The sequence below is a fragment of the Taudactylus pleione genome, unplaced genomic scaffold (genome assembly GCF_031769625.1).
Source record: "Taudactylus pleione unplaced genomic scaffold, aTauple2 ptg000407l, whole genome shotgun sequence".
NCBI classification, from domain to species: Eukaryota; Metazoa; Chordata; class Amphibia; order Anura; family Myobatrachidae; genus Taudactylus; species Taudactylus pleione.
Window position 1 is genome coordinate 4137517 of NW_028284809.1, and position 27922 is coordinate 4165438.

Genomic DNA, 27922 nt, shown 5'->3' on the forward strand with positions numbered 1-27922 from the left:
GCGTTTCTATGCTGATGCAACGGCAACTCGCACCCCTCACGTGTGGGTGCAAGATCATCACATCTAACTGAATTTCACCCAGAAGATCAGAAAAGAATAGCGAACATTCCCCGATTAGCCAGATCATATCGGTACTGTTAAAAGTATCTTTTAACATTATTATTTAGATGATAATCCCACACACGTTCGCTCCCTTGGCTGTTGGATAAAGTTCCACTGCTCATCAGCCACGTTTGTTCACACTGCTGATAGCACTCCCTTTCCTGACCAGCAGAGGGCGGCGGAGCGCAAAGCCCCACTCTCACAGGACAGTAATAGAGTTCTGTAGTGATTTAAAGGCAGGATTCCACTTATTGTACAGTGCTAGTAACCAGGAGACTGCGTTCATTAGATAGAGGGGAAGTTTAATAAGGATCATTGGCTTTCTGGTGGAAATCTGGAGATCGCGTTTTACCTGCTTTCCTAATACGTTGCTTCTTTTGTAGTCCAATGGCTGGGATCCTAATGACATGTTTAAGTTCAATGAGGATAATTATGGAGTGAAAACAACGTATGACAGCAGTCTGTCCTCATACACGTGAGTAGCCGGTGGTCGGTAATAATAGGGTCTAAGTTGGATGACAGCATGTCAGTGGGGGGAGGTGTATGTATATAATATATACTATATTCTCTTCACCTCAGGGTCCCTCTAGAAAAAGATAACTCTGAGGAGTTTAGGCAGCGGGAAGCACGAGCATCCCAGCTGGCCCGCGAAATAGAATCTAGTCCCCAGTACAGAGCCCGGATCGCCATAGAGAACGACGACTGCCGGACAGAGGAGGAGAAACACAGCTCTGTCAATCGTCCAAACTCTGACCGTGACAGCCCGAGCCTGGGTTCCCGGTGAGTGTAAAGCACGTTGCACGTTTATTCCGGATGAGTAAGTAAAGGAAAAGATGTGCAGTGTTTTCAGAAGCCAGTCGCATGAGTGAGGAGCATATAGTTTGAAGCCAGTACTAACAAACCCTTATCATGGTCTCCTCAGGGATGGAAAATACATTCCTCTCCCACAGCGTGTCCGAGAAGGGTCACGGGGAGGACTCAGGACAAACTCCATCAGAGGAGGAAGACCTGGCATGGGCTCCGTCCCTCCCCGGGCTACCCCTCAACATTATCCTGAGACCAGTTCTAGCCCAGTGCCCGAGCAGAGAGGCATCAACGGAGGTGAGTGTTGGTAGTGGATGACTGAGCTGTGGGTATTGGAGTACATTTATGTGGTCTTCAGTTCTTCCTCTGATTTTATACATAGTGTTGTTAATTTATTTTTCCTCTTAGGCCCTTCGAGGATGTCTCCCAAATCGCAACGCCCGGTCAGGTGTACGAAGACCATGTCTTCTCCGTCCAGTCGTCCTATAGAAGTCTCCACATCCCCGTCAGGTTGGTTTTACATGCTTCACACGATTTCTAAGTAACAATCTGCTTCAGATTGAACTCTTTACCTATTTGTGCTTTTAATGAGTGATTTGTCTTCACCCCTGACCTGATCCAGCTGCCTCCCGTGTCTACGCTCCACTGTCTCCAAAATCTGCCTCCTCCGTTAGTTCCATGGACTCGTCTTCCCAGGCTTCAACCCCGGACTCTCGATCTGCCGTGGATCCCAGCGTCTCCACTAAGCCCTCCTCCCCCAAGAATGTCACTCCCACCTTGATGATGGAAGGTGAGGAAGCCCCTATACCCTAATTAGCACATTAAAGGCTTGGGGAACGTTAACTTTTTTTTTTTTTTATCTGATGCCTTTATATCCGTTTCCATTGAATGTGATACCCCGGATTTAGATGTGTAAATAAAGTAGAGTTTACAATATTTCTACTAACCCTGCTACTATGTCAGGCTTGTGTTACTGAACTATTTCCAGGAGATATTTAAATAGGTGAAATGGGAGCAACGAGACCAAGATTAATGTTACCACCATGCACAGAATTTTAGCTGTTAAGCTTAATAACCACATAGAAGAGTAAAGTGTGTATGGACACTGACCCTGTGTATGTATGGTGGTAGCGGCTGGGGGGGGGGCTTTTTAACCATTAAGTCATTTTATTACAGTTTTTCTCTGTCTTGGACAAATTTCCACTAGTCGAAATTGAGAATGCTTTATTATACGCCAGAATTATGTGTGTATGTGTATGTATATATATATATATATATATATATATATATATATATTTTATTAGATTTTCAGTATAGTACGAGTCTGTATAATAAATATATATTTCCAAAATGTATCAGGGTTCCCATTCCTCCCCTGTCTGTTTACTGCAGGATTATTGCTAGTCATTAATGCTGTATTCTTGTTCTACAAGTCCAAATAGTTTGTAGGTGACCTTGGGTTTTGTGTACTAAAGGCCTGATTCATGGTTAGCAATAAAGCAAGAAATAGCAAGTAACTGTACCTGGACAAACCATGTTACGATGTGAGGGGAGCAAATACACACATTGTTTTTGCATGCAGGGTAAATACTGTCTGCTTTTGCATGTAGCCCCCAAATGCTGGACAGCTTTATTTTTACACTGCAATTTTAGAGATGACTCACCCCTTCCCAAAGTCTCTCTGCACGTTACATCAGCCACGCCTGCAGTGCAACATGGTTTTACCAAGATGCACAGTTACTTGCTGGCTCTCACTCTGGCCCTGATTCAGAGCCGGACGCTCTGACAGAGCGCTCGCTCGGAATCAGGGCCGGGCTATTTTTTTTTTTTTTTGTAGAACGGCCTCCTGGGTGCTTGCATAGCTGTGGGTGACCACCCACAGCTATAGCGAGCGGTCAGGAAGATGGTGGCGATGGTCAAGACCATCGCGACCATCGGGCTTGCGACGAGACCCTTGTGTTAGGGTCTCGTTGCCGCAAGCCCCAGAGAGATTTCGGCTCTAATAGAGCCGAAATCTCTCCCACTGACATCACTCGTGATGTCAGTGGGGTCGCCCCCAAACGCCCCCGTTTGGGCAGCCACTCCCCCGGCCGCTCACCAAAGGGGGCGTGCTGTCACTCAACATCGACAGCACGCCCCCTTTGGTACGAGACCCAGAGTGATGGATTGCCCGTCGCTATCCGGGGCTCGCGCATGCACTCTGGGCCACCATCGACCCGGTTGCGAGCACTCGGCGCTTGCGACCGGGTCTGAATCAGGCCCTCTATTCCCAACTGTGAATCAAGCCCTAAGTACATTGCTTCCATTCTTCTGGGTTCTATGTCTTGCTGCCGATTTCCGCTGCCCTTGGATATGACTTGGCTCTGCCAGCACATACAGAAATTGTATGTCCTTTCTAAAGGAATCCAAAAGAACTGATGCTAGGAAGACAAAAAAAGGATAATGGAATAGACCCGTTTAAGCCCATAAAATGTATCTGATGGTGAGTAAACTCGTCAAGGACAGCGACAAACAGGGATTTGTAATATTTAGTTCGAAGTTGGTTATTGCAGAACAGAACGTTGGTACAGGTTGCTTTTCCTCCTGACGGATAGAGTGGATTTTACGGCTCTGAAATGGAACGCTCTTGGAATTTTATTTTTTTGCCACAGATCAGCTTTAAAGATAGAATATTTTTCGGGCGTTGTGGGTATAGTGTGAACCGCTGTTTAAATTGTGTTTCCCGTTTGCTTTTACAACATTGCTTATTTTGCTCTTTATTTTTTTTATTTAGGCAAAGATGTTCAAACCGCTGTGGTGAAGGAGCCGAGCCGGGCGGTAGAGCAGAGCGCGCCATGCGACGTGAAGCAGCCATGTAAAGGTTAGTCTCTCCCGGCTTCCCATCTGCACCATCTGTTCGTATGTGTCTCGTCGTTTACAGTGTTTATATAGTTGCTGTCGTTTCTCCCTGCAGTGCTGCAGACCGACCAGAAGAGGAATCAGTTGGATGAGCTGCGGAAATTCGGGGCTGAGTTCCGGGTGAGGGATTACAGGGCGCATGGCTCTATGACCATAATATCACTAAAAGTGCTTTAATATGCAGGTGTGCCCAACACAATAGCCTGTATATACCATATTAGGTGGGGAATAGGTAAAATGTAACTACTTCGGGGTTCAAGATGAGTCTCCTCCCCTCTCCCTCTCTCCTCCCCCCTCCACTCCTCCCCTCTCTCCACTGGATCGGGCGACATCATTATTTAGTGTATAATAGCCTTAAGTCATTGCCTGTGGCGCCGGGCGAAGCGCGGGGCCCATTGCCTGTGGCGCCGGGCGAAGCGCGGGGCCCATTGCCTGTGGCGCCGGGCGAAGCGCGGGGCCCATTGCCTGTGGCGCCGGGCGAAGCGCGGGGCCCATTGCCTGTGGCGCCGGGCGAAGCGCGGGGCCCATTGCCTGTGGCGCCGGGCGAAGCGCGGGGCCCATTGCCTGTGGCGCCGGGAGATGCTCTGCACTAGCCTCTATTTGACCATTCTCTCTCTATTCTCCAGCTCCAGGCAAGCTCCTGTCCTGACTCCTCAATAGAAACTTTCCCATCGAGGCAGCGAGAGCCTATAGAAAATAAAATGGCTCCACAAGACCCAGCACACTGCGATGGTACAGAGCCGCACGATCTGGGACTTAAAATCTCAGAGCCAGCGGAAGAGAGCAAGGAGGAGCGAGTATGTGAGGGCATCGAGCGCCAGGAGGAAGCGGCCAGTCCTGCCAGCAAAGCGGAACCTGAAGAGAAGGAGGAGCACGTGGTGTGCGAGTATGTTCCTCCTCTGCACCGTCGTCTGTATTATTGTACCTGTGTATTGGTGGCGGTGTATGCATACAATGTGGAAATAAACGCTGACGACTCCGTTCATTAACTTTGTGTTTTTTTTCCGTAGCCAAGTAAAGAAATCCACTCTGAATCCCAATGCTAAGGAGTTCAATCCTTCCAAGTCCCTTCTGGCTGTGGTGAGTAGATTGTTCAGCCTATCAGCACACAGGGAAACAATGACATCACTGGTCGCTAGTAATCTCTTATTGGCTCAGCCTATACCCCCATTGTCTGTATTTGTCATGTAGGTAATGGGTGTACTTAGCTCTTTGGTAAAGATGCAGACTCTAGAAGACTCTTCAGACTTTTTTAAATTTTTTTCCAGAACAAGGCAACTAGCACCCCGACATCCCCGGGACCAAGAAACCATTCCTCCACCACCACCATCCCGATGCTGACAGCAGGGCAGGGTGGGGTATACAGCCAGTATATCTCCTACATCCCCCAGATTCACATGAGCCCAGCGGTGCAGGTGAATATGTCCTCGCAGTCCTAGACTCCAGCTATGTCCTTTCTAAGCCTAACGGGAAATGTTACTCTTATCATTCACATGGGTGGCACAAAGTCTCTAACAGTGGTGTATGTAGGACTCTGAGATCTCATCCACCTGTGTGTGACACCATGCAGCACATGCCAGTCATTCCGTAATCATTGCTGTAGTAGGACAGGTAGATAGACTTCAAACATTGCAAATCCTAAAATAAAGTATAATGGACTCTTCCAGGCTCCTCAGATGTATCCTTATCCAGTGTCCAACTCTGTGCCGGGCCAGCAGGGAAAGTATAGAGCAAAAGGTAAGAGGCCGGTGTCTGCGGCAGAGCACAATGTCCCCTCTAGGACTCTTCCTTGTCACCTCAGACCATCTTGATGGCTCCATAGGTCTCACTGTAAGACGTGGTATAATGGGAATTTATCTGGTTCTCTGCATGGATGGTGGGATACAAAAGTTCTCTGACCAAGTCTTCTCATCTCTTGCAGGCCCTCCACAGCGCTCTGATCAGCCAAACTCCGCCCCTCCCATAATGCAAGCCGCGGCAGCTGCTGGACCTCCCCTTGTGGCAGCCACGCCGTATTCCTCCTACATCTCGTACAGCCCGCAGCAGTTCCCTGGGCAGCCCACCATGATGCAGCCCATGGCTCATTATCCTTCACAGGTGGGTGGGACTTGGCGTGCAGCACAAAACTTCTCCTGATATCTTGTATATAATGATGTGTTTGGTGTGTCAGTTCTAGGACTTAGCATTGTGGTCTCCTCCTCTTTCAGCCCATGTTTGCTCAGATGCTTCAGGGGAATCCACGCATGCTGACATCTGGGAGCCATCCTCAGGCCTTAGTCTCGTCCTCCAATCCTCAGTACCCCCCTACGGAGCAGCCCACTCCCCAGGCCCTATACGGTGAGTAGTCACCTACCTGCCTTGTTTGTATGGCTCTTCTACCTCCTGTAATGCCAAAAACCTATAGATAATGTCTGTGCGTCTCTTTCAGCAACTGTCCATCAATCCTACTCCCATCATGCAGCTCAGCTGCACCCGCAACCAGCTAGCACCCCTACCCAGAGCCAACAGCAGTCTCAGCATGCCAACCCCAGCCCAGTGCAGGTGAGTGAGGGGATGACCTTCATAAGTGCAGCCTGTTGTCTGCAGTGTGAGGGAGGGGGAGGGGGGATCGAGGGAGGGAGAGGGGGACGGAGGGATTGAGCGAGAGATCGAGATCGATCTCCTAACATGGAGCTCGGGCTGATTTGACAGAATACAGGTTATAAGCCAATTGCATACAGTGAAGCTGCTGGCCAGACAGCAGAGGAGTGTGCAGTCTATGCATCTTGGACACAGTTTGGTAAGATGGGCTCATCAGAGCACAGGTTGAACTCTCTCTCTCTTCTCTCTCTCTCTCTAGCACCAGGGGGGCCAGCCTCCTCACCTGGGCAGCGCTCAACCTCAGCAAAATCTGTATCATACGGCAGCCCTGACTGCGACTCCACCCTCCCTGACTCCCGGACCCACTGCGCAATCCCCACAGAGCAGCTACCCGCAGCAGGCCGTGTATGCCATCCACGCCCATCAGCAATTACAGCACGGCTACACGAACATGTCTCACGTTGCCCAGGTAATATGCCACGTGGCTGCCAAAGCGGATTCCCTCGTGTTTTTCGTTTGCTATTTTCCTTTTTATTGATCTAGATTTATCTCTTCAAGGCACATGTACAGAGTGGAATAACTGGAGCACCTCCCCCTCCCCACCCCGGAGCCCCTCACCCATCGCACCCCGGAGCCCCTCATCCTACACAGGTTATGCTCCTGCACCCCTCACAGACCCACGGCGGCCCACCGCAAGCTGCTGTCCAACAGACTGGTGTGTCCACCAATTCTCCATACGCCTATATACCCCATCATCAAGGTGAGTGCAGCCAGGACACGCTCTGACCTATATAGTAATGTTGTGCTGCGGTAACGTGAGACAGAAGCCGCCTGGAAACCAGCGCCCTCTATAAGGAGTAATACGGTTCTGTAGCGTGCACCCTCGTTGTAAATAAAGGGTTAGTCACCAAGTCGACCGTCAACATTCATAAACATTGTTAAAATGCGGACACCTGGAATATGTCGAAACTTATTGGCGCCCAAATCCAACCCGACACCTGCTGTGCAATCCGGCCTAATGACCAGCGGCCCAAAAACTTGGCAAACCAAAATTAGCAGATGGCGCACTCGTTTCTGCTTATACTGCACGGCAGATGCTTCTCTCCGCACCCAATACCAAAATGGCTGAAATGGAGCCGCTGCACGTGCCACCCGCAGCAGCTCCTCCCATAGGCCGGTGCGGAAGCAGAGCTCTACCGCACTGTCTTCATGGCAGCCGGGTAGAGACCGGTAACTACGTTCTGTACCTGTCCTGGCGTTCTCCCATTTTACTACTTGTAAACGTCAGCAACGCTGTTCTCTTGTCCTTACTCTTATATAAAATAACACTTAGGGGCATATGTATCAAAGCTTGATGTAAGATAAAATTGTGAGATATAGATCACCAACCAATCGGCTCCAAACTATAATTTCTTAAACACAGCCTGCAAAATGTAACTTAGAAGCTGATTGGTTGGTGATATATATCTCACAATTTTATCTCCCATCAAGCTTTGATACATATGCCCCTTAATCCGGGTGTAACTGGCACCATCCTGAGACAGCAGATACTGTGTTTTACTGAAAAGCAGGATTATACACGATCAGGGCCGGCGCTAGGCTTTGCTGCGCCCAGCGCCGTCCTGTGTGGCCGCCCCTTCCCTCCTCCGCTCCCTCCCCCTGAGGCTTCACTAACGCTTTAGCACCGGGAGGGAGGGTGGGCGTTTCCAGCGCCCGCCGGACACCATGGCGCTCCGGGCGAAGGCCCGGCTTGCCCGGGCCTAGAACCGCTACTGTACACAATACCCCCTCCGGAGCAGTTGCAGGAACCCATGTCCTACTATGGTATGAGGGGACCAAAAGTAGCAAGGCACACTGCCTCTGGGGGCACGTAATTACTATTCTTTTATGGGGTGTGTTAAGAGTATGGAAGAACTGAACTACTCATCGCAGCATGCCCTGCCACAGATGTAGCACGCCCTATTAGCAAAACTGGCAGGGCATGCTGGGATGTGTAGCTCCACCGCAACTGGAGGGCAACATGTTGAATACTCCTAGTGCAAACACTCAAAGCAGAGTCTAGTATAGGTTGTGGTGAGATTACCCAGACCCCTGCAGGCAGTTATAATCCTATTGCATATGACACAAGACAATGAGCTGTACAATGGATTCTGCTTGTTGTCATAATTGTACGCACGGTAACCGACCAGCAGCCCTGGAAACCATGTTACAATAAAAGTTGTGTCATCTTTGTATGTAGCACATAACTCTGGAAGGTTGGTGTGTAATCCATTCTCTAATGTCTTGTTTCAGTTCAGTCTCATCCGTCCCAGCAACTCCCGTTCCACCCTCCTGGTAACTGAGCTTTCTCCCAAGCTGTGATTCCAACCTCCAGAGTCATATAAGCCCCCCACAGCCAGCCAGTCCTGCCTCTGGTCTTACCCCATCCACATTGTCCAGGATACTGACTGAAGCAGTGTCCACGGGCCCACGGCCCTCCCCACACAGACTTCCGCAGAAGCGCTGGGTGTCATACAGGGTTGTGGGGCCTAACGGAAAGGAGCGTCCAGCCAGGCGTGGAGAAACTGTCCTAGGTGTGGATCCCGCAGCCGGAGGCAGCCTTAGTCCCCCATATCGGCACCACCAGGAGAATGTTTTAGTTTTTGGTTTGATCTGCGGGGGAGAAAGGCCGCAGCCCTTCTCTCAGAGACTGAAATATAAACCAAGATTTTATTTTTTATTTATAACTAAAATCGGGCAGTTTCATGGCAGAGTCCACTTTCATCTCCCACCCTGTTACCCTTCATCTCCCCCCTAACTTGAACGGAGTGACGGACTACTTTTACTTTTTATTGAATAAAATATTTAAAAAAAAAAAAAAAATTAAGAAAAAAAACCTACAAAAAAATTACAAAAAACACCAAAAACTAAAAAATAAAAGTTTTAAACTAAACTGAATTCTTATTTATTGGATGTTTGGTGGGGGGGGGGGGGGGGGGTTCCTCTCCTCGGACAAATGTATTTCTGACTGTGTATTATTATTCGCTGTTTCTACTTCAGGGTCCATAGGGTATCCACAGGATACCTTGGGGTATAGGTGTGACGTCAGTCGCAGGGCACCAAAGAGTTAAGCTTTCAGCCTCCCAGGATGCACTAGGTCCCCCTCCTATACCCCGCCCCCGGGCCAAGGCACCTCAGTTTAGTTTGGTGCCCGGCCGGAGTCGGGTGCACCTGTTGGAGTGGGGGCTAGAAGAGCCCCTGAAGCTTTTTCTTCATGCAGCTGTGGCTGCACATCTGGATGAACAGCATGGACAGTCAGTCCTGACGTCCATGCTGTCTTCCCTACACCCCGCCGGTACCAGAACGCCGGTACTGATCCGGGGATGCTGGTGGGCGTCTGGGGTCACAGCTAGCGGTGACCCCAGATGCTCCGGACCATGGCCGGATTCAAGGGGGACAGAGGTAAGCAGCGGGGTCCCGCGGTGGGTCCCCGCTGATCACATGGTCCTAAGTCCCCAGGCAGGGGGCTCCCTGGGGACTGGCTGCAGCGTGGAGCCAGGCGACCAACCTGCGCTTCCACTACCCCCTGGGACAGCGGACCGCAGCAGAGCGGTAGCGCTGCGGCGTCCCAGGGGTTAAATGCATGCCAGGGGAGCGCGCCTTCCCTGTCTCACAGCCGGCGCCTCCCCCGCTGCACACAGCCCTCTCTGCACTGTGCTGACTGGTCCTGTGTCAGCGCTCCTCCCCCAGGCCAGCTTCTCTCTGCTCCTCGGCGGCCATCTTCTCTGCAACGCATGGTGATGAACGCTGCTGGAAGTCTGGAAGGAAGCATCGTGGTCTGGGTCCCCCCGCATACCTCTCCTCCGCTGTGGCTCAGGTCTGTGTATGCAGCGCTGTGTCCTACCAGGCCCTGTGTCTGTGTAGTTGAGTGATCAGCGCTGTTAGTGCAGGAATTGTTATTTCTCTGCATTGTATGTGACTGTGCTAGCGCTGCCTGTAACTTTTCTTCTCTAAACTGTCAGCTTTATTACTGTCCCTGTTCTTTCTGCTAAAGCCCTTGCGGTGCGGTGCTGCAGGGTGGTCTCTCGCCTATTTAATACTTAATTGGTGAGAGAGGTCACATACGTGGTGCCATCATGTCTGAAAGTGATTTTCCCCTCCGGCTACAGTGTACCACGTGCAAAGTACCGTTAGCGGAGGGGGAGGGTAGCGCGGAGGGCCTTTGCCGGCAGTGTTTGTCCATGGCGCGGCCTATTACGGTTACAGCACCGATACAGGAGCCGCCCTGGGCTTGTTTCGCTCAGGCGTTAACAGCTTTAGTGGGCCAGTTAGCTCCGCAGCCCGCGTTTACTCCGATGGGTTTGTCCCAGCAGTCTGTGGGGTCGTCACCCATGCAGGGTTTCCCACGACAATTGGTGGTACCCCACAGTCTCCCTATTTCCCCGCTCCCGGGTTCTCAGGAGCCAGCGTGGGTTAACTCCCTGACGAGTTCTGTACAGCACTTGTCGGATGTGTTGCAAGGGGAGTCTGTGATGCGGCCTCATAAAAGGCCGGTGGCGTCTCTGTCCGCTCCTTATGAGGATGACGAAGGGACGTCTGATGATGGGGAGATTCTGGATCCTTACGATCAGGAACCTTTCCATACTAAGGACGCTGATGCTAAGTCCAAAGTATATATTCCTGGACTTATTCGGGCGGTCCGCACAGCCTTGGTGATTGAGGACGAAGTTCCCCCAGCGGCTAAATCTAAGTATGCCTTTTTCAAAGATGTGAAGGGCGATGCCACAGTCTTTCCTCTTTCGGGTCAGTTGGTGGACCATTTAGAGGAGGTGTGGAAACAACCTGGCAAAAGATACCAGCCGCAGAGACGCCTGGCGGTGGCTTATCCGTTCGCGGATAATTATTTTGCTAAGTGTGAATCCCCTCCACAGGTGGATTCTCACGTGACCCGTCTTGTCCGTAGTGCCACATTGCCGATGCCATCCATGTCCTCCCTTAAGGATGCTACGGACTGCAAGGTAGAAATCTGCCTGAAGTCCGCTTATTCCCTTGCAGGGGGGGCAGCACGGCCGGCTATGGCCATTTGCTGGGTTGCCAGAGCGATGGAGCGCTGGGCGGATTCATTAGAGGCTTCTTTTGAATCCGACTGTCCGGCCGAACAGGCGGAGTTGATTGGCAATCTCCGTGATTCGGCCACCTACATCAACGAGGCGGCTCTAGACATTAGTACTCTGGTGTCTAGAATTTCTTCAGCAGCGGTAGCTGCTCGTCGCACCTTGTGGCTGCGATCCTGGAAGACGGACGCAGATCCAAAAAAGGTCTGGAAGCGTTGCCGTTTACCGGAGAAGTTCTCTTCGGTCCGGATCTGGATAAGATTGTGGCCACGCTGGCGGCAGCCAAATCTGCTTGTCTCCCGTCGGCCGCTGCTCCTTCTGGTTCTGGACCATCGTCCTTTCGGTCATCTAGGGCCCAGGGCAGGCCCAAACCACAGTCGTTTCCTCGACAGGCTGGCCCTAAGAAATCGGTCAAGCCCCGGAAACAGGCATGGAGTACCAGACGTCCGGCCCCCAGGCCAGATGACAAGCCTGCGGCCTGACGGTCCGGGTCTCCCCTTGGGGGATCCCAGGGTGGGAGGCCGCCTGCTGCAGTTCTCCCGGTGTTGGTCGTTCACTACGACAGACACTTGGGTTCTGGAGGTGGTCTCTCACGGGTACGCCCTCTCCTTCCGGCACAGACCCCCGGCTCGATTCTTCACCACGGGTCTACCATCAGACCGGAACAAGGCTACGGAGCTGCGGAAGGTATTGCACACTATGCTCCAGGCTGGAGTTATAGTGCCTGTTCCATTCTCCCAGAGGGGCCAGGGTTTCTATTCAAATCTATTTTTGGTACAGAAACCCAATGGGTCATATCGTCCGATTCTCAACCTCAAAGCACTCAACAAGTCTTTGCGGGTCCCGAAGTTTCGGATGGAGACCCTACGGTCCATCATTCTGGCGCTGGAACCTGGGGACTACATGGTGTCATTGGACATACAGGACGCTATGGCGGTCATGGCGGCTTCTCTGCGGCTGCAAGGAGTCCGCATGTTGCCGTACTTGGACGACCTGTTATTGGTGGCAGGATCTCCAGAGCTCCTGTTACACCACTTGGACCTGACCATTGCACTGCTGCAACGGCACGGCTGGCTAATCAACTGGCAGAAGTCCACTCTAATCCCGTCTCGGAGGATTCTGCATCTTGGAGCCTTATTGGACTCGGGACAGCAAAGGATCTTCGTGACGGAGGACAAGATCTCTGCTTTACAGTCAAGGGTGCGCAGTTGTCTGCACAGCCGCCGGGTGTCCTTACACTCGGCGATGAGGTTACTGGGCTCCATGGTGTCGGTGTTCGACATGGTGGAATACGCCCAGTTTCACTCCAGACCTCTGCAGCACCTGATCCTGTCCAAGTGGAACGGGCTGCCTCAGTCTCTGAAGTTCCAGACGATTGTGCTCACCCCGGAGGTTCGCCTGTCCCTTGCGTGGTGGTTAAAGACGACCCACCTCAACAAGGGACGTCCGTTCTGGGTTCCAAATTGGGTCCTGTTGACAACGGACGCCAGTCTTCGGGGCTGGGGAGCAGTTTCGGGTCCACACTTGTTCCAGGGCAGGTGGACACCGACAGAAGCGGAGCTTCCAATAAATATCTTGGAACTCCGTGCGGTCTTCAATGCTCTCCTGCAGGCACAGCGGTTTCTCCAGGGTCACCCGGTGCAGGTCCAGTCGGACAATGCTACCACCGTGGCCTACATAAACAGGCAAGGAGGAACTCGCAGTCGGGCGGCTCTCGTAGAGGTCTCTCGGATCCTGGTTTGGGCGGAGCGCAATCTTCCGGCCATATCAGCGGTCTTCATCCCGGGAGTGCTAAATTGGGAGGCGGACTTTCTAAGTCGCCAGGACGTTCATCCAGGGGAATGGTCCCTGCACCCGGACGTTTTTCAACTACTGGTGGACAGGTGGGGTCTTCCAGAAATCGACCTCATGGCGTCCCGGCACAACAACAAGTTGCCGGTGTACGGGTCTCGCACAAGAGACGAAGGGGCGTCTCTGGTGGATGCTCTGTCCGTCCGGTGGACGTTCAGGTTCGCATACCTGTTCCCTCCGGTCTCCCTTCTTCCACGGCTAATCCGGAAATTCAAACAGGAAGGAGGGACGCTCCTGTTGATAGCTCCCGCGTGGCCCAGACGGCACTGGTTCTCAGACCTTCAGGGTCTGTCCGTGGACAGTCCTCTGCGGTTGCCGCTACGACCGGACCTTCTGTCTCAGGGTCCTTGTCTTCACCCGGACCTGACTCGGCTGTCTTTGGCGGCGTGGCTGTTGAGACGGCCATGCTGAGGTCCTGGGGGTTTTCCAGCTCTGTGGTGCGTACCATGTTACGAGCTCGGAAACCGTCTTCCGCGAGGATATACCATCGCGTGTGGCATACGTTCTTCCAGTGGTGTCGACCGAGAGGTTATGCACCGCGGGAGTTTCGTCTGTCTCGGATTCTCGCCTTCCTGCAAGCGGGACTAGATCATGGGCTTCGCCTTGCTTCTTTGAAGGTACAGGTTTCGGCCCTATCTGTCTGGTTTCACCGTAGGATTGCTACAATCCCGGATGTGCGCACCTTTATGCAAGGTGTTCTCCGTATTCAGCCGCCCTTTGTTCCACCTGTGGCGCCTTGGGATTTGGCTGTGGTCCTGAGGGCTCTCCAAGGACCGCCGTTTGAACCACTGGGCTCAGTGGATATTAAATGGCTAACAGCTAAGACTGTTTTCCTTCTGGCCGTTGCTTCAGCCAGACGTGTTTCTGAGTTAGGGGCTCTTTCTTGTAGACCCCCTTTCTTGGTTTTTCATGGGAACAGGGCAGTGCTCCGCACTCGGCCCGAGTTTCTTCCCAAAGTTGTTTCCCAGTTTCATGTTAACGAGGAAATAGTTGTTCCGGCCTTTAACTCACCGGGTCTTTCCGTGGGTGAGGCCTCTTTGGATGTTGTGCGGGCCTTAAGGACTTATGTTGACCGCACTTCTTTGTTTAGGAAGTCGGACGCTTTGTTGTCCTCTATGGCTTCTGTAAAAAGGGTTGGCCTGCTTCAAAGCAAACTTTGGCAGCCTGGATCCGTATGGCTATTTCTGAAGCTTATCTTCATGAAGGCCTACCGGTCCCTCCTTCTCTGAAGGCTCATTCCACTAGGTCTGTGGGTCCTTCGTGGGCAGCTCGACGTGGTGCCTCGGCAGTTCAGATCTGTAAGGCTGCTACGTGGTCTTCTGTCCATACCTTCGTGAGGTATTACAGGTTTGACACCTTCGCTTCTCAGGATGCTTCCTTCGGGCGGCGGATTCTCCTTTCTGCACAGGAGCGTCCCCACCCTTAAAGGATACTGCTTTGGGACATCCCCAAGGTATCCTGTGGATACCCTATGGACCCTGAAGTAGAAAATATGAGATATGGTAAGAACTTACCCTTGTTATCTCTATTTCTACGAAGTCCATAGGGTTCCACAGGACTCCCGCCCTGTTGCACCTGTGCTGCAGATGGGCTTTGCTCTGGTCACCGGTTTTCCGTCTCCCTCTGGTGAGAATGTGATTCTTGTATGTGTCCAGATCTTTGTTCTCTCTCTTCCTTCTCCTCCTCCGGCCTATGGCTTGGTAACTAACTGAGGTGCCTTGGCCCGGGGGCGGGGTATAGGAGGGGGACCTAGTGCATCCTGGGAGGCTGAAAGCTTAACTCTTTGGTGCCCTGCGACTGACGTCACACCTATACCCCAAGGTATCCTGTGGAACCCTATGGACTTCGTAGAAATAGAGATAACAAGAGTAAGTTCTTACCATATCTCATATTATTTCTATGAGAAGATCGGAGGTTGTGAATGTTTTGTGAAAGTGGCCCATTTGCCATCAGGGGGAATCAGGGTGTTGGTTGGTGGTTTTTGAGATGGGCCCTGGGGCACAGGTTCCCAAATGTGATCCTCAAGGCACCCCAACAATTCAGGTTTTAGAGATCCATTGATGAGCACAGGTGTTGCATCAAATTGACTTACTAAGTAAGTCACCTGTGGTCAAGCATGGATATCCTTAAAATCTGCACTGTTAGGGTGCCTTGAGGACAGAGTTGGGAACCTCTGGCCTAGGATAATGTAACCCCTACACCATGTTGCCTTTGTCACTGGTATTATCAGTCTGAGACTCTGCATAGCAGACTCGGACTGTGACAAGTCGACATTAAGAATGTCAACAGGTTCTGAATATCGATGTGGCATTTAGGTTGACGCTCAAACATGTTGTCATTTATCATTTACGGTTAGGTTAAGCCAAACCTAACCATACAAATAACCAAAAAACTATTTTGAGATTCTGGTGGCGACATTATGAACCTGTCAACCAATGTCGACATGTTGGTTGATAACCTAAAGCCCATGTCGACATTCAGAACAATTACATTCTAACCGGATCCCGCTCTTAAGGCTCATCCCACGCAAAGAGCCTGATAAAAGCACACACGGAACCCGTTTGCCTTGTTTCTAGCAGAGCGCGTGAAAGTATGTAGAGTGCTGAGTGGCGCCCAAACTGTCCCTTTATAGTTTGTGCGCTAGGATTGGATGCCAACGCTTGTCAGAGTATGTGTGCGTATGAATGCATGAGCCTAGTACTTATATATGTATTCGCCTTTAAAAAGCATGGTGGAATTGAGCAGGGTGTGTAACCGTTTTCTGTAACATACAGATGGGTCCTAATACACCTTTGCTGTAGTCGCTCCAAACAGCCCCGATTGGCGTGCCACGGACCTTTGCAACAAGTAGCTACTTTTCTTCCAATCTTATTAGCACCACTAAAACTTTGAGAAGACTAAATTGCATGATTACACTGACCACTGGCGGCTGCGATACTTGTACTTCTGTGTTCCTATACAAGTAGCTGCGGCTGTTCCTCCCGTCACATTCCGTCATGCTTAATCTGTGACTATTGTACGTGTTGAACCAATTCCTGGGCAACAATAGCTGCGGCCTAGTGCCCCTGGGACACTGCGAGCTGTTTTGTATGTTCCCACATTGTAGAGGCAGCCTGGATCAGACACATACACACATTCTGTATTAATAAGAAGCGCTCACTTTTTCTTTTTGATTTTTTTTTACTTGGGTTTTGTATGTGGCTACGATGCGACTGATGCACAATATTTCTAAATCAGGGTCCATAGGGGGTCCACAGGGCTCCGGGACCTCCCAAGACTGCTGCCGGATCACCGGGGACAGGTAAGCTGCGGGCAGCGCAAACTTGCGTTGCCCGAGGGGAAATGCAGTCTTCAGCCTCCGATCTCTGGGGACAGACCGGCGGCGCTAGTTAGCGGCGGCGGGCTCCCCCTATCCAGGCATACTCCGTGAGTCTGCTAGACCACCAGGGAGTAATGGCTGGAAGCAGGAACCGGCGTCCCTGGGGTTAATGACTAGCCAGGGGAGAGAGCTTTCCCTGTTTAGCGGCTCCTCCCCTCAGCTCAGCGCGCCTTTTCTCATGGGTACTGGCGACGCTGAGCTGCGTTCCTCATGTGGCCACTCCTCCTCAGAGGTCTCCGACGGCCATCTTCTCTGGCGCAACGCAGATCTCTCAGGCAGCGTGTGGACCGGGCCCCCTGTGTACCTCTCCCCTGCTAAAGGACAGTATACACAGCGCTATAGCCCTCCCAGACACTGAATCTGGGCGGTTGATTGTAGTGACAAAGGTGCAGTGAGTCCTTTCCTTCTCCTACGGCCCGGCAGGCGTGTGGGGGAAGGGCGTTTTCTGTGGACCTCACGTGTATAAATCACATATTTGTGAGGTCAGTCACATACAGTTGTATGCTACACATGGTACCATATTGTGGGCTGTTGTGTTGCATACTTGTGAGTGTGCAGGTGTTAAACACCATACTTCTCTATTGTGATACAGATAGGTATATTGAATATATATTTTGTCATGTCTGATGAGGAGATTGAGCGCTCTGTGGCTCCTGTGGTGTTCTCCTGCAGACGCTGTTCTGCGGGAGTGGATAGGGAGGATTTATAACAGGATGGTCTGTGCGGGCGGTGCCAGCTATTGCCTGGTCCCTCTCAACCCCCTATGTCGCAGGACCCTCCTTGGGTGATGTTTTCACAGGTGCTGGTGTCAATCGCGGACCGTCTAGCGGTCCCGACTGCTGTCCCTGTTTGGGCATTGCCCCAGCCGACCATCCCCCATTCCCCGGGTATTCCGCAGTTATTGCAGTCTTCCCCCCGGGTCTCAGTATGTTGGTCAGTATACGGGGTTGCCTATGTATGTTCAGTCTACCCCAGTGACGCAGCAGTCTATGGTGCCCTTTCAGGATTTTCCTCAGGCGGCTCCTCCACACTGGGTAGATGTAGTCTCCAGCTCTGTCCAGAGTTTGGCGGCCTCATCTTCGGCTTTTCAGTCGATGTTACAGGGTGACATGCCCCCAAAGGCGTCTAAGCACCCAGTGCTGGCTGCCCAGGCTGCACATTTAATGGACACTGACGTGTCTTCAGATGAAGGAGAGGTACATGAGGACACTGACTCAGACGCCACGGCTCAAGAGGTAGAGACTAAGTCCTCCATTAATGTGCCGGCATTGGTTAGGGCGGTGCAGGCCATCCTTCACATAGAGGATGATGCACCGGCCCCTAGGTCGAAGTTTCCTAATTTTGAGAAGGCTAAGGTGACTGACTGTTTTTCCCCTGTCTGACCAGATGATAGATCATATGGCGGGGGCTTGGCAGTTGCCCAGTAAGAGAAATGGGAAACCCCACCGGCGATGGCTTCCCATGTCACCCGCTTAATCAAAAGCGCTACATTGCCCTTGCCGTCTATCTCCTCCCTGAAGGATCCCACGGACAGGAAGGTGGACTTGTATAAAGTCCAATTACTCTCTCTCAGGGGCAGTGGCCCGTCCGTCCATGGCCATCTCCTGGGTGGTTAAAGCCATTGAGAGCTGGGCCAATGCATCAGAGGATACCTTTTCAGACGATGCTTCGGATGTCCAGAGAGCGTTAATTGGACAGATGAGAGATGCTGCGTCCTATATTGGGGAAGCGTCTTTAGATGCAAGTCTACTGACCTCTAGGGTTTCGGTGGCGACAGTGTCTGCTCGCCGGTCCTTGTGGCTGAGGTCCTGGAGAGCAGACGCAGATTCTAAGAAGGGCCTGGAGGCCTTACCCTTTAATGGGGAGTTATTTGGTCCAGACTTGGACAAGATAATGGATACTCTGGCTAAATCTAAGTCAGCATGCATTGTAGTCGAAGGGAGGAAAGCTAAGGTCAGGAGCTCTGCCTTTCGGTCCTATCGGGTTCAGGGTAAGGCCAAAGGTCAGTCCTTCCCGAGACAGTCGGCGACCAAGGCCACCTCTTAGCCCAAATAGCAAGCCTGGAGTGCTATGCGCCCTTCTTCCAAGCAGGAAGATAAACCTGTGTGATAAGACTGGCCTCCCTCTGGGGGACCCCAGAGTGGGAGGCTGACTTCTTCAATTTGCCCAGTGCTGGCACAATACCACCACGGATGCCTGGGTTTGAGAAGTGGTCTCCCAGGGGTACGCCCTGTCTTTTCGGCACAGACTGCCCCACCAGTTTTTCTGCACGAGTCCTTCTCTGGACAAAACCAAAGCTTTGCACATTCAGAGAGCTATAGAGTCCTTGCTGACAGCCAGGGTCATTGTTCCCGTCCCTCAGTCTCAACATGGGATGGGGTACTACTCTACTCTGTTTCTGGTGCAGAAACCCAATGGTTCTCATTGCCCTATCCTCAAGTTGAAGTCTCTGAACAGGTTCCTCAGAGTTCCCAAGTACAGGTTGGAAACGTTCCGTTCCATCATTCTGGCGATGGAACCGGGGGATTACATGGTCTCCCTGGATATCCAGGACGCCTACCTCCATGTTCCTATTGCACCTTCACACCAGCGGTATCTGAGGTTTGCTATACTACAACATCACTACCAGTTTCAGGCGCTACCCTTTGGCCTCTCCACGGCACCAAGGGTATTCACCAAAGTGATGGCGATCATAGCCGCCCACCCTCGGAGCCGGGGTATACGGCTGTTGTCGTATCTAGACAGCTGTCTCCTGCTGGCAAGCTCCCCGAAGCTACTGCTTCAACATCTCCACCCGACGATCACTTGTCTGCAAGCACACGGGTGGTTGATAAATTGGAAAAAGTCCTCCCTGATCCCATCACAACGGATGGTTCATTTGGGAGCCCTGCTAGATTCTCGTCAGCAAAAGATCTTCCTGACTCTGGAAAAGGTCTCCTCCCTACAGCTGCGGATACACAGTTGCCTGAGCAGTTGCCGAGTGTCGGTCCACTCGGCAATGAGAGTTCTGGGGTCCATGGTGTCGGCATTCGACATGGTGGAATTTGCCCAGTTCCATTCCAGGCCCCTGCAGGGGCTGATTCTGTCCGAATGGAACAGGTTACCTCACCGGATCCGATCTCAGATGCTGGTGTTGTCCCCGGAAGTTTACCTGTCTCTAGCTTGGTGGCTTCAGACAGCTCATCTCATCAAGGGGTGTCCCTTTTGGATCCCGGACTGGGTTCTGCTCACAACAGATGCCAGTCTCCGGGGTTGGGGGGCACTGACCGGCTCATTGTCTCTTCAGGGCCGTTGGACTGCGGAGGAAGCGGTTCTCCCTATCAACATTCTGGAACTGCGGGCCATGTACAGGGCTCTGCAGTCGTCCGCCACCGCTCTTCAAGGAAGGGCAGTACAGGTGCAGTCCGACAACGCCACCACGGTGGCTTACATCAATCACCAGGGAGGAACTCGCTGTCGAGCTGCGATGTTGGAGGTGTCTCGCATCCTAGCTTGGGCGGAGTGCCACCTTCCAGCAATCTCGGCAGTCTTCATCTCGGGAGTCCTCAATTGGGAGGCGGACTTCCTCAGCCGTCACGATGTGCATCCCGGGGAATGGTCGCTTCACCCAGAGGTCAGCTGCTCGTGGACAAATGGGGTCTGCCAGAGTTGGACCTGATGGCCTCACGTCACAATCACAAATTGCCTTTGTACGGGTCAAGGACAAGAGATGTCGGCGCAAGTCTGTGAAATGGACGTTTCAATTGGCATATCTATTTCCTCCAATATCCCTGCTGCCTCGGGTTCTGCGAAAATTCAAGCAGGACGGCAGCAAGTTTCTGCTGGTGGCTCCAGCTTGGCCCAGACGTCCTTGGTACTCCGGTCTGCGGAGCCTATCCATCGACGCTCCGTACCTTCTACCTCAGCGTCGGGACCTGTTGTCTCAGGGGCCCTGCCTTTACCCGGATCTGGGTCGGCTGTCTTTGACGGCGTGGCTCTTGAGACATCCGTCTTAAGGTCTCGGGGCTTTTCAAGCTCTGTTATTACTACCATGCTGAGGGCATGCAAGCCTGCTTCCACACGGAGTTACCACAGAGTGTGGCACACTTACTTTCGGTGGTGTGAGTCCAGAAACTATGATCCTCAAGTGTTCCGGGTTTCTAGGATTTTGGCTTTTCTTCAGTCAGGTTTGGATCTAGGCTTTTACGTCTTGCCTCTCTGAAGGTTCATGTGTCTGCATTGTCTATGTGGTTCCAACGTAGGATCGCTACACTACCAGGTGTTCACCACTTTTCCAAGGTGTTCTTCGAATCCAGTCTCCTTTTTTGTGCCTCCAGTGACGCCGTGGGACTTGGCGGTGGTGTTTTGGGCCCTGCAGGGTCCTCCTTTTGAGCCTGTTGAGTCAGTGGAACTCAAGTGGTTGACATTTAAGACAATTTCCAGTCGTACCCTTTTTCTGATTTTTCACCAGGAAAGAGCGGTGCGTTGCACTCGTCCTGAGTTTCTGCCTAAAGTGGTTTCTAAGTTCCACAGTAATCAGGAAATTGTTGTGCCAGCTTTTCAGTCACCTGATCTTTCAGCTGGTGAGGCTTCCTTTTAGATGTAGTCCGTGCTCTCAGAATTTATGTGGACTGGACTGATTCCATTAGGAAGTCTGATTCCTTGTTTGTGCGCTTTGGTTTTCACAAGAGGGGTTGGCCTGCCAACAAACAAACGTTAGCCCGTTGGCTTCGTTCCGTTATTTGTGAGGCTTATACGCAGGATGGTTTATCTGTTCCAGCCGTGGCGCCTCTGCTGTTTAGCTATGTAAGGCGGTTACTTGGTCTTTCATTCGGACATTTTTGAGGTTCTATGCATTTGACACCTTTGCCTCTCAGGATGCATCCTTCGGGCGCCGGATTCTCCTTTCTGCACAGGAGCGTCCCTGCCCTTAGTTGAACTGCTTTGGGACATCCCCAAGGTCAACCCTGTGGACCCCCTATGGACCCTGAAGTAGAAAACAAGAGATATGGTAGGAACTTACCTTTGTTATCTGTTTCTACGCAGTCCATAGGGTCCACAGGACACCCGCCCTGACGCATGCACCAGCTTCATATGGGCTGTGTGGCTGGTGCCCGTTTTCTGTCTCCCATTTCTGTGAATATGGTTTCTTGTGTGTTCCAGTCTTCCTTCTCTCTGTTTCGTCTCCTCCTCCGTCCTTGGTTGCTTACCAACTGAGGTGCCTGTGGCACGGTGGCGGGGTGTAGAGGAGGATGGACCCAAGTGCATCCTGGGAGCAGCAGAAGCTTTAACTGCGTGGTGCCCGTGGATCCAGATCCAGCTATACCCCAAGGTCAACCCTGTGGACCCTATGGACTTCGTAGAAACAGATAACAAAGGTAAGTTCTTACCATATCTCTTGTTTTAGGATGTACCCTCGGTGGAACGTCTTAAGTCGCACCAAGTATCTCGCGTCATATGGTGAAAAGACTCTAGGTGTATGAGGACCCATCTGTAATAAGTAACTTGCATCATATTTGGCTCACCAATATGTAGGTTTTATTTCATCTCCATGTTGGCATTTGTTTTGGCCTAAGGTTCACAAAATGTGCTTCAGCGCCAACTGTACTGAAATGATCTCCCAGAATTCCAGGAACGCCGGCACAGAACCTCACGCTGAGGTCCCTTCAGATTACTTCATGAACTGTTCATCTAAACTACAGCAATGACAAAACTGTAGGAATTAAGGTGAAAATTTATAAACTACTTTTCCTCTATTTCCCCCCACTACCAAATTTCTGACACTGATGTTGGTAACATTCATACCACTAGAGGGCAGCTTCCTAAAGTATGTACCCCAATTTAATTATTAAAAATGTGTGAGGGTGTATGACACTGTATATGTACATGTTACGGAGGTGTAATAGACTGGTATTATCTGGCTACAGTTAAGAAGTGCCGATTAGGAGGACAACTAATCTCAAAATACTATGTTAAACCTACTAATAGCATTCAGAAATACACATTAGGACCCCATCAGAACTGAAGAGGGTTTAGATGAAATGATTGTGAGGAGAGGGATTATTGGCTGCACACAGCAGGTGACTGCAGGCAACCATAAAAAACTCTCAAGGCTTGTAAACATAATTTACTAATGATATATATGTAAATGTATACACTACCTTTATATAATGCGATTAGTAATTTCTACTTCAGGGTCCATAGGGTATCCACAGGATACCTTGGGGTATAGGTGTGACGTCAGTTGCAGGGCACCAAAGAGTTAAGCTTTCAGCCTCCCAGGATGCACTAGGTCCCCCTCCTATACCCCGCCCCCGGGCCAAGGCACCTCAGTTTAGTTTGGTGCCCGGCCGGAGTCGGGTGCACCTGTTGGAGTGGGGGCTAGAAGAGCCCCTGAAGCTTATTCTTCATGCAGCTGTGGCTGCACAACTGGATGAACAGCATGGACAGTCAGTCCTGACGTCCATGCTGTCTTCCCTACACCCCGCCGGTACCAGAACGCCGGTACTGATCCGGGGATGCTGGTGGGCGTCTGGGGTCACAGCTAGCGGTGACCACAGATGCTCCGGACCATGGCCGGATTCAAGGGGGACAGAGGTAAGCAGCGGGGTCCCGCGGTGGGTCCCCGCTGATCATATGGTCCTAAGTCCCCAGGCAGGGGGCTCCCTGGGGACTGGCTGCAGCGTGGAGCCAGGCGACCAACCTGCGCTTCCACTACCCCCTGGGACAGCGGACCGCAGCAGAGCGGTAGCGCTGCGGCGTCCCAGGGGTTAAATGCATGCCAGGGGAGCGCGCCTTCCCTGTCTCACAGCCGGCGCCTCCCCCGCTGCACACAGCCCTCTCTGCATGCTGCCGACTGGTCCTGTGGCAGCGCTCCTCCCCCAGGCCAGCCTCCTCTCTGCTCCTCGGCGGCCATCTTCTCCAGAACGCATGGTGAACGCTGCTGGAAGCGCTGGACGGAAGCATCGTGGTCTGGGTCCCCCCGCATACCTCTCCTCCGCTGTGGTCAGGTCTGTGTATGCAGCGCTGTGTCCTACCAGGCCCTGTGTCTGTGTAGTTGAGTGATCAGCGCTGTTAGTGCAGGAATTGTTATTTTTCGGCATTGTATGTGACTGTGCTAGCGCTGCTGCCTGTAATCTTTTCTTCTCTAAACTGTCAGCTTTATTACTGTCCCTGTTCTTTCTGCTAAAGCCCTTGCGGTGCGGTGCTGCAGGGTGGTCTCTCGCCTATTTAATACTTAATTGGTGAGAGAGGTCACATACGTGGTGCCATCATGTCTGAAAGTGATTTTCCCCTCCGGCTACAGTGTACCACGTGCAAAGTACCGTTAGCGGAGGGGGAGGGTAGCGCGGAGGGCCTTTGCCGGCAGTGTTTGTCCATGGCGCGGCCTATTACGGTTACAGCACCGGTACAGGAGCCGCCCTGGGCTTGTTTCGCTCAGGCGTTAACAGCTTTAGTGGGCCAGTTAGCTCCGCAGCCCGCGTTTACTCCGATGGGTTTGTCCCAGCAGTCTGTGGTGTCGTCACCCATGCAGGGGTTCCCACGACAATTGGTGGTACCCCATAGTCTCCCTATTTCCCCGCTCCCGGGTTCTCAGGAGCCAGCGTGGGTTAACTCCCTGACGAGTTCTGTACAGCACTTGTCGGATGTGTTGCAAGGGGAGTCTGTGATGCGGTCTCATAAAAGGCCGGTGGCGTCTCTGTCCGCTCCTTATGAGGATGACGAAGGGACGTCTGATGATGGGGAGATTCCAGATCCTTACGATCAGGAACCTCTCCATACTAAGGACGCTGATGCTAAGTCCAAAGTATATATTCCTGGACTTATTCGGGCGGTCCGTACAGCCTTGGTGATTGAGGACGAAGTTCCCCCAGCGGCTAAATCTAAGTATGCCTTTTTCAAAGATGTGAAGGGCGATGCCACAGTCTTTCCTCTTTCGGGTCAGTTGGTGGACCATTTAGAGGAGGCGTGGAAACAACCTGGCAAAAGATACCAGCCGCAGAGACGTCTGGCGGTGGCTTATCCGTTCGCGGATAATTATTTTGCGAAGTGGGAATCCCCTCCACAGGTGGATTCTCACGTGACCCGTCTTGTCCGTAGTGCCACATTGCCGATGCCATCCATGTCCTCCCTTAAGGATGCTATGGACCGCAAGGTAGAAATCTGCCTGAAGTCCGCTTATTCCCTTGCAGTGGGGGCAGCACGGCCGGCTATGGCCATTTGCTGGGTTGCCAGAGCGATGGAGCGCTGGGCGGATTCATTAGAGGCTTCTTTTGAATCCGACTGTCCGGCCGATCAGGCGGAGTTGATTGGCAATCTCCGTGATTCGGCCACCTACATCAACGAGGCGGCTCTAGACATTAGTACTCTGGTGTCTAGAATTTCTTCAGCAGCGGTAGCTGCTCGTCGCACCTTGTGGCTGCGATCCTGGAAGGCGGACGCAGATTCCAAGAAAGGTCTGGAAGCGTTGCCGTTTACCGGAGAAGTTCTCTTCGGTCCGGATCTGGATAAGATTGTGGCCACGCTGGCGGCAGCCAAATCTGCCTGTCTCCCGTCGGCCGCTGCTCCTTCTGGTTCGGGACCATCGTCCTTTCGGTCATCTAGGGCCCAGGGCAGGCCCAAACCACAGTCGTTTCCTCGACAGGCTGGCCCTAAGAAATCGGTCAAGCCCCGGAAGCAGGCATGGAGTACCAGACGTCCGGCCCCCAAGCCAGATGACAAGCCTGCGGCCTGACGGTCCGGGCCTCCCTTTGGGGGATCCCAGGGTGGGAGGCCGCCTGCTACAGTTCGCCCAGTGTTGGTCGACCACTACGACAGACACTTGGGTTCTGGAGGTGGTTTCCCACGGATACGCCCTCTCCTTCCGGCACAGACCCCCGGCTCGCTTCTTCACCACGGGTCTCCCATCAGACCGGAACAAGGCTACGGAGCTGCGGAAGGTATTGCACACTATGCTCCAGGCTGGAGTTATAGTGGCGGTTCCATTCTCCCAGAGGGGCCAGGGTTTCTATTCAAATCTATTTTTGGTACAGAAACCCAATGGGTCATATCGTCCGATTCTCAACCTCAAAGCACTCAACAAGTCTTTGCGGGTCCCGAAGTTTCGGATGGAGACCCTACGGTCCATCATTCTGGCGCTGGAACCTGGGGACTACTTGGTGTCATTGGACATACAGGACGCTTACCTGCATGTCCCTATTCTTTGGCGCCATCAACAGTTCCTCAGGTTTGCAATCAGCAGCGACCACTTCCAGTTTCGGGCGTTACCTTTTGGCCTGGCAACAGCACCACGTGTTTTCACCAAGGTGATGGCGGTCATGGCGGCTTCTCTGCGGCTGCAGGGAGTCCGCATGTTGCCGTATTTGGACAACCTGTTATTGGTGGCAGGATCTCCAGAGCTCCTGTTACGCCACTTGGACCTGACCATTGCACTGCTGCAACGGCACGGCTGGCTAATCAACTGGCAGAAGTCCACTCTAATCCCGTCTCGGAGGATTCTGCATCTTGGAGCCTTATTGGACTCGGGACAGCAAAGGATCTTCGTGACGGAGGACAAGATCTCTGCTTTACAGTCAAGGGTGCGCAGTTGTCTGCACAGCCGCCGGGTGTCCTTACACTCGGCGATGAGGTTACTGGGCTCCATGGTGTCGGTGTTCGACATGGTGGAATACGCCCAGTTTCACTCCAGACCTCTGCAGCACCTGATCCTGTCCAAGTGGAACGGGCTGACTCAGTCTCTGAAGTCCCAGACGATTGTGCTCACCCAGGAGGTTCGCCTGTCCCTTACGTGGTGGTTACAGACGACCCACCTCAACAAGGGACGTCCGTTCTGGGTTCCAAATTGGGTCCTGTTGACAACGGACGCCAGTCTTCGGGGCTGGGGAGCAGTTTCGGGTCCACACTTGTTCCAGGGCAGGTGGACGCCGACAGAAGCGGAGCTTCCAATAAATATCTTGGAACTCCGTGCGGTCTTCAATGCTCTCCAGCAGGCACAGCGGTTTCTCCAGGGTCGCCCGGTGCAGGTCCAGTCGGACAATGCTACCACCGTGGCCTACATAAACAGGCAAGGAGGAACTCGCAGTCGGGCGACTCTCGTAGAGGTCTCTCGGATCCTGGTTTGGGCGGAGCGCAATCTTCCGGCCATATCAGCGGTCTTCATCCCGGGAGTGCTCAATTGGGAGGCGGACTTTCTAAGTCGCCAGGACGTTCATCCGGGGGAATGGTCCCTGCACCCGGACGTTTTTCAACTACTGGTGGACAGGTGGGGTCTTCCAGAAATCGACCTCATGGCGTCCCGGCACAACAACAAGTTGCCGGTGTACGGGTCTCGCACAAGAGACGAAGGGGCGTCTCTGGTGGATGCTCTGTCCGTCCGGTGGACGTTCCGGTTCGCATACCTGTTCCCTCCAGTCTCCCTTCTTCCACGGGTAATCCGGAAATTCAAACAGGAAGGAGGGACGCTCCTGTTGATAGCTCCCGCGTGGCCCAGACGGCACTGGTTCTCAGACCTTCAGGGTCTGTCCGTGGACATTCCTCTGCGGTTGCCGCTACGACCGGACCTTCTGTCTCAGGGTCCTTGCCTTCACCCGGACCTGACTCGGCTGTCTTTGACGGCGTGGCTGTTGAGACGGCCATGCTGAGGTCCCGGGGGTTTTCCAGCTCTGTGGTGCGTACCATGTTACGAGCTCGGAAACCGTCTTCCGCGAGGATATACCATCGCGTGTGGCATACGTTCTTCCAGTGGTGTCGACCGAGAGGTTATGCACCGCGGGAGTTTCGTCTGTCTCGGATTCTCGCCTTCCTGCAAGCGGGACTAGATCATGGGCTTCGCCTTGCTTCTTTGAAGGTACAGGTTTCGGCCCTATCTGTCTGGTTTCACCGTAGGATTGCTACAATCCCGGATGTGCGCACCTTTATGCAGGGTGTTCTCCGCATTCAGCCGCCCTTTGTTCCACCTGTGGCGCCTTGGGATTTGGCTGTGGTCCTGAGGGCTCTCCAAGGACCGCCGTTTGAACCACTGGGCTCAGTGGATCTTAAATGGCTAACAGCTAAGACTGTTTTCCTTCTGGCCATTGCTTCGGCCAGACGTGTTTCTGAGTTAGGGGCTCTTTCTTGTAGACCCCCTTTCTTGGTTTTTTATGGGAACAGGGCAGTGCTCCGCACTCGGCCCGAGTTTCTTCCCAAAGTTGTTTCCCAGTTTCATATTAACGAGGAAATAGTTGTTCCGGCCTTTAAC

At 52.5% G+C, this 27922-nt stretch overlaps 1 protein-coding gene across 2 annotated transcripts in view; it reads left to right on the forward strand.

The window, feature by feature from the left end:
* The window catches only part of ATXN2L (ataxin 2 like), a 39423-nt gene extending 30107 nt beyond the window's left edge, over nt 1–9316 (forward strand). For both annotated transcript variants that reach the window (XM_088446929.1, XM_088446930.1), the window contains exons 7-23: nt 486–577; nt 682–882; nt 1025–1203; nt 1315–1416; nt 1529–1696; nt 3680–3766; nt 3860–3924; nt 4431–4690; nt 4815–4884; nt 5073–5219; nt 5472–5541; nt 5726–5901; nt 6012–6141; nt 6233–6345; nt 6644–6853; nt 6943–7144; nt 8677–9316. In XM_088446929.1, coding sequence (XP_088303055.1) covers nt 486–577; nt 682–882; nt 1025–1203; nt 1315–1416; nt 1529–1696; nt 3680–3766; nt 3860–3924; nt 4431–4690; nt 4815–4884; nt 5073–5219; nt 5472–5541; nt 5726–5901; nt 6012–6141; nt 6233–6345; nt 6644–6853; nt 6943–7144; nt 8677–8726 — 2322 coding nt within the window. In that variant the 3' untranslated portion in view covers nt 8727–9316. The remainder of the gene's footprint in view (nt 1–485; nt 578–681; nt 883–1024; nt 1204–1314; nt 1417–1528; nt 1697–3679; nt 3767–3859; nt 3925–4430; nt 4691–4814; nt 4885–5072; nt 5220–5471; nt 5542–5725; nt 5902–6011; nt 6142–6232; nt 6346–6643; nt 6854–6942; nt 7145–8676) is intronic.
* The last annotated feature ends 18606 nt before the right edge of the window (nt 9317–27922 follow it).